General features: G+C 47.4%; 1 protein-coding gene across 1 annotated transcript in view; it reads right to left on the bottom strand.

The window, feature by feature from the left end:
• Window positions 1-849: 849 nt before the first annotated feature.
• The window catches only part of LOC144149043 (phospholipid scramblase 1-like), a 10,343-nt gene continuing 4,414 nt past the window's right edge, over window positions 850-6,778 (bottom strand). Inside the window, exon 2 of the mRNA XM_077680591.1 lies at window positions 850-1,040. Within this exon, the coding sequence (XP_077536717.1) occupies window positions 969-1,040 (72 nt within the window). The 3' untranslated portion in view covers window positions 850-968. The remainder of the gene's footprint in view (window positions 1,041-6,778) is intronic.

Genomic DNA, 6,778 nt, shown 5'->3' with positions numbered 1-6,778 from the left:
TCGGCACACGTTGAGCTGCATCACTTTGCGTATTGCTAAGCAAATGGCCTCAGTACGCAAGAGTCGTCCTAGGGCCAATAAAGGATCGCCATAACATTGAAGAAAGGGGTACTGGACCGAATATCGCAGCTTCTCGGGACATATTCGTAGAGACTCCTACAATTTTCACCCTTTCATAACTTGACAGAATGAGTTCCATCTTCAACTGCATATGTGAGTGCTATGGGTAATATATAATAGACGGTCACGATAGTATGATGTCCGGATGAATCAGGAGGCACAGGGCACGCGTTCCTCTAAGAACAAATGCGAACAGAGGATTGCTTCATAAAACTGTACTAAAAAATTGTTGCTGCAAAAAAGCTTGAGCTATGGTTCTTTTTGTGTAGTGTTTGGTATTTCATGCCTTTAGTGGTAATCATGTGTACTGCGCCTCTGCTATCCTTAATGGCGCATACATAAATGGTTGGCTGAATATTTAACTACAATACAGGCTTCAACATGGTCTGTTTCCTTAATTATTATACCGAAAAAAGAATTTTGAAAAATTAACTGATGTATTCATACAGGTCGAAGTTTTGAGCATACTGCTTATGCAATAATGCTGCTAAAAGCGCCAAGACAAATACGAAGACGGGAGAAGCCTCCACGAGCGCCATTGGTTTCTCTTGTTTTCTTTATTTTCCGAACGCATTTATTCCAATTCAGGAACTATTCACTATGAACTGCGGAATTCCCAAATTTTAGTTGTAATTTTATTCGCACTGCCCCTTAGACGCTATCAGAAAGTCACAGGATGGAAATATTTAAATTTTTTTATTGAAAGGCGGTTTCACATTTTGGCCGCTGTTTACATTATTTGTCTAATCGGGCAGGCTAAAGACATGTTCAACCCAAGATGAACACACAAGGCATCTAGTAAGGGTGAAGAACGAAGGCACCATGGCCTCCTCCTCGTTGAACTTGCGCTAGCCAAAGAGGACACCAGGCAGGTCGAATCCCCGACGATTTCCACCGCTATTTTCGAAGAACAAATAATCCTGCGTATGAAATTGCGTGGACACAACTAGTAAGCCACGAGGCCGTGATGACGAAAGGTGTAGTAGCATTATTTGCTAAGTTATATCCTGAACACTGGACTTGGCTTTCTACATTAAATTCTGTTGATTGTAACCAGATATCAATGGACAGAGAAGTTTAAATATTAGATGTAAACTCGATTTGCAGTGCAGTCGCTAACCGTGAAATTTGGAGAAAACGCGCAGAAAGCGAATTATTTCCCACGACGCCCCTCTGAATACAGCTATGGGCTATGAAAGAAAAATCCCTGTTGAGCACGTGCAATCGAGAGCTCATATATTTTGAAAATTTTGGATTTATCTTCTTTGAAGGGGAAATGTTGAAAATACTCAGTTTCATTAGGCATGAATGCAGTTAGAACTAATTGGAACATGGTCTCGTCAATATACATGAATTCATTCTTCCGCAAAACTCACTGGCCGCATTGGTGAACGCTTAGAGGAGCCCTTCCTAATAGAAACAGCTTCAGGTAAACGGGGAATAGCTGCCACATGGACAGTAAGAAAAATATTTTGTGGTACTCTTAAATACTTGTTACAGTTACTTAATACAGCACCTGTACGTACCAGCAGATTCAGTCCCAGTGTAATCGTAACACAAGGCAAATACTCCAAATGGGAACCCCCGGGAGAGATTCCGTTAAAAAAGCATTTGTTTAAAATGCCATTAGATCACTTACGTAACTTTGCAATTCACTCAGACAAAGTGGCCTTTGACATGCGTTGCAGAACACAATGGTGGCACCTTGCTGAGAAAAAGTTGCGAAGGATACTTCAGGATCTACTAAAGATACACCCCCGTCGTCGGTACTTAAACCCGAAAATTTTCGTTCTTTTGGACGTCTTTACGTAGTTTCAGACTCAGAAAGCCCCGTCAACTAGAGGTCTATAAAGGTAAAACTTTTAAGCAGCAGTCAATTTCCAAACAGCCTTAATACTCGACATTTTCAGAAAAACAGATATCAGGCATATTTGAGGCAGACCCTCAATAAACAAGTACATTTTGAACTGTTCTTTTAATGAAATATACATGGTTGGTGTACTTCTGCGATAAAAATAAGAAAATTACTTGTTGAAAATAGTTTTTACGGAAAATACACAAGTACTTGCGAAAGTGTCTCGCGCTGCATGACGCCATTCCCAAAATTTCCGCAGTACCTCATGATTCCAGCGCGCGAGCTGTGGAATGGACCACAATTAAATTACTGGATCAAAGCTCCACTTTGCACATGGAGGGTGGCTCGGGAAGGGAGGGATAAAACATTGCAGGTAGGTGGAAGAAATGACAAACAGTTACGGGGTTGCGGCGGCTCAGAACATTGTTTTAGGAGTATATTAGCATCAAACTGAACCGATACGCGACCATTTTTATGAAATTACAGAGCGTGTGTATTACAGGAATTAAACATTAAACGGCAAAAATCCACAAAACGGACTTTAGTGCCACCGCCATCATAGGATGCGTTTGCATACCACAGGTTCAAAATAAGTGTGTTAGGCTTACTTCTGTGATGTATAAAATCACCTGCGAACCATAGCCAAACAACGTGCACTGGGCACGTATGAAGGCTGCACATTTAACCGAAGCTCGCTTAATACCCTTGTATCCTTGATGTACGCAGTATGGTTGTAGCGACGCGAAATCGAAAATGAAATTCTTGCTGAGAAGGGTAGGCAAGCAGGCAGTTTCCGCATTGGAGTAGATTTCATGTGATGGGAATGAAGCGAATTTGAGAAAAAAGTCTATTTGAAGAAAGCAACCATAACCCAGTAATTTCCGAATATCGTTTAGTTGCCATAACAGCAGAGGGTTTATTTCGACTTTTCGGACGGGGACGGTAACTGATAACGGACGTAACGTCGAAACATCGAATTAAACCCGCCGCGGTTGCTATTACAGAGGTCTCTTAATTTGTATATATATATATATATATATATATATATATATATATATATATAGCGAATCAGAATAGGAAATGAGGGGCTCGTTGAAAATAACACAGAAATAAGGGTTGGCAGTCGAGAAAACCTCGGTAAGCAAAGGGGAGGATGTGGTAGATCATTGAAACAGATTAAGAATTTGGAAAGAAAGAAAGAAAGTGAAGAAAAAATGCCCGCCAGGTGGGATCCGAACCCACGACCTCCAGAATACCGGTCTGGTGCGATTTTTTCTTCACTTTCTTTCTTTCTTTCCAAATTCTTAATCTGTTTCAATGATCTACCACATCCTCCCCTTTGCTTACCGAGGTTTTCTCGACTGCCAACCCTTATTTCTGTGTTCTATATATATATATATATATATATATATATATATATATATATATATATATATATATATATTGTTGCGTCCTGTCAAACAGGGGCGCAGAGAAGTTGTCTTGGCGAAGACGCAGGGGCAAAGTATTTAATAGGCGAGGTGCCTAACTTTGCCAGAGGAAACACACGAAGAGCACCGGTTGGTGGCTAGCAAAATGGCGATCAAGAACCGAGCACACGAGCCGCTAGCTAACGCGCTCCTTCGTCGTCCTCTGCTGTGCCCATCACACGGCACGTACCCACGCGGGGGATTAGCATGTCTGTCCTACTTAATGCTCTCATCCCACAGACTGGCACGAGACATTACCCCCTCTCCTCAAAAGCATCGACTCGATGCTACGGTTATGCGCGGAAAATGTAGTGCGCTGCTAGATGCATTGTGTGATCACCGCAAGAAGTATTGTTTCATGCGGACCACATGCACAATTTCTGGGCGAGATCGGGAACGTCCTGCGGCGCTTGGGCTGGCTGGAGCGACTTCGTAGGTAACATCGCTGAGCTGTCGTAACACCGTGTACGGGCCAAAGTAACGCCGCATAAGCTTTTCCGAGAGTCCCCGGCGCCTAACTGGAGTCCACACCCAGACCTGGTCTCCAGGGGAGAAGGTTGCATGTCGGTGGCGAAGATTGTAGCGAGCGGCGTCACAACGCTGGTGCTGTTGTATTCGCTGGGTGCCAGCGCGCGTGCTTCTTCGGCGCTACGCACAAACTCGTGAAGGGGGCCGTCTTGGTCGTCGTGGGTATTGGGTAGCAGCACGGCGTCAAGCATTGTGGAAGGTTCCCTACCGTAGACAAGTGCAAATGGCGTCATTTGCGTCGTCTCTTGTTGGGCCGTATTATACGCGAACGTTACGTAAGGCAAAACTGCATCCCACGTCTTGTGTTCCGCATCGGCGTACATACTGAGCATGTCGGCTATTGTTCGGTTCAGACGTTCTGTTAAGCCGTTGGTTTGGGGGTGGTACGCGCTGGCCTTTCGGTGGGACGTGCCGCTCAATCTCAACACTTCTTGCAGCAGTTGCGCCGTGAAGGCCGTTCCACGGTCTGTAATCAGCACTGCAGGTGCGCCATTCCGCAGCACAATTCTTGTTAGAAAAAACTGCGCAACCTCAAGCGCTGTAGCCCGTGGTAGCGCCTTCGTTTCGGCATACCTGGTTAGGTAATCCGTGGCGACTACTATCCATTTGTTCCCAGTTGTGGAAGTTGGAAAGGGGCCGAGCAAGTCCATGCCATCTTGTTCAAAAGGCGTTCTAGGAACCTGAACGGGCTGCAGAAGTCCGGCTGGCCGGCCGGGTGGTGCTTTCCGTCGCTGGCAGTCCCGGCAAGTTCGTACATACTGCCGTACGATGGCCGATAGCTTCGGCCAGTAGTACTTCTGCTTGATCCGTGCCAGCGTACGTGTGTAACCGAAGTGACCGGCGCTAGGCTCGTCGTGACAGGCCTGCAAGATTTCATTCCTGAGAAGGTTGGGTACGACAAGCAGGTAGTTACTCCCACTCGACGCGAAATTTCTCTTATAGAGAACGTTGCTCCGCAGACAGAATGAGGACAGTCCTCTGGCAAATGCCTTCGGCACGACGGTAGTGTGGCCTTGTAAAAAATCAAACAGCGATCGGAGTTCCGGATCTGCGCGCTGCTGTTCCGAAATGGTGGGTACGTCCAGAACTCCGATTAGCGCGGCATCGTCGCTGTCGTCGTCATCGGCGGGGGCAAGGCCAACAGGAGCTCTTGAAAGGCAGTCTGCGTCTGAATGCCGCTTGCCGGATTTATGTATCATGGTCATGTCGAATTCCTGGAGCCTTAAGCTCCATTGCGCAAGATGGCCAGTAGGATTCTTAAGATTCGTGAGCCAGCAGAGGGAATGGTGGTCGCTGACGACGGTAAAATGACGCCCATAAAGGTATGGTAGGAATTTGAGGAGGGCCCAAACAACAGCAAGGCACTCTTTCTCGGTGGCCGAGTAGTTACTTTCGGCCCGTGATAGTGTCCGGCTGGCGTAAGCGATGACTTTTTCGGCGCCGTCTTGCCACTGGACGAGAACAGCGCCGAGCCCCACATTGCTGGCATCCGTGTGAACCATAGTTGCGGCATCCTCATCGAAATGAGCCAGCACAGGTGGTGTCTGTAAGCGCCGTCGGAGCTCGTCAAACGCCTCTTGCTGTTCATCACTCCAGATGAAAGCTACGTCGTCACGCGTGAGACGAGTGAGTGGGGCCGCAATGTGGGAGAAGTTCGCTATGAATCTCCGGTAATAAGAGCACAGCCCCAGAAAACGCCGAATGCACTTTTTGTCGGTAGGCGTGCAGAACTTCGACACGACATCAAGTTTATCAGGATCCGGGCGTACGCCAGCTCGACTGATAACGTGACCGAGAAATAGTAGTTCTTCATACCCGAAGTGGCATTTTTCTGGTTTCAGTGTCAGTGTGGCAGATCGGATAGCCTCAAGAACGCACGTCAATCGCTCCAAGTGCTCTTGAAAGGTCCTGGAAAACACGACGACGTCGTCTAGGTATACCAAACACGTTTGCCACTTCAATCTAGACAGAACCGTGTCCATCATTCTTTGAAATGTTGCAGGCGCTGAGCACAAACCAAAAGGAAGAACTTTGAACTCATAAAGCCCGTCGGTAGTAACAAATGCGGTCTTTTCACGGTCACGCTCATCGACTTCGATTTGCCAGTATCCGCTCTTTAAGACCATTGACGAAAAGTAGCGGGCATGTCGTAATCGATCGAGTGAGTCGTCTATTCTCGGCAAAGGTCGGCCTTGCGTACTTGGGGACGATAGTACTGTTGCGGACGTACCGAAGAGTTATTACGAAACTGCTGTTGGGCAGTAAGAGGGACTGCTTGTTGTGGCCAGCATTCGGCTGGGTGCGGCGGAAGGTATGGGAGAAGCGGCGCGGCAGGTCTAGTGGTTGCGGCGGCAGCCTGGACAGTGAGAGCCGTGGCGTAGGAAACTGGGTATGGTGACGCTGGCTGCGCTGCTGGTAGGGAAATCGCGTCGCGAATTTCATCGCGCACTATGTCGGCGACGGAGGCCTGTATGGGCCCCGATGGGATGATGCCGCACTTAGCGAGCTCTTCTCTCAACACCGTGCGGATGAGATCCCGAAGGCGGTTGTCGTCATCCGTGGCTATGACAGCAGAGATGCTCGACGATGTTTTGGCGCCCATGCGGTAGTATTGTCGGGAGCGCTGTTGTAGTGCCCTCTCAATGGCAGTAGCCTCGCGGATGAATTCTTGGACCGTTCGTGGCGGATTTCGGACGAGGCCGGCGAAAAGCTGTTCTTTTACGCCATGCATAAGATGGCGTAATTTCTTAAATTCTGCCATGTCTGGGTCGGCTCGCTTGAACAGTCCGGCCATGTCCTCCGCGAA

The sequence above is a fragment of the Haemaphysalis longicornis genome, unplaced genomic scaffold (genome assembly GCF_048455015.1).
Source record: "Haemaphysalis longicornis isolate Haplotype H1 unplaced genomic scaffold, Haemaphysalis longicornis Haplotype H1 scaffold_8, whole genome shotgun sequence".
Taxonomy (NCBI): domain Eukaryota; kingdom Metazoa; phylum Arthropoda; class Arachnida; order Ixodida; family Ixodidae; genus Haemaphysalis; species Haemaphysalis longicornis.
This window is presented reverse-complemented; position numbering and strand designations above follow the sequence as displayed.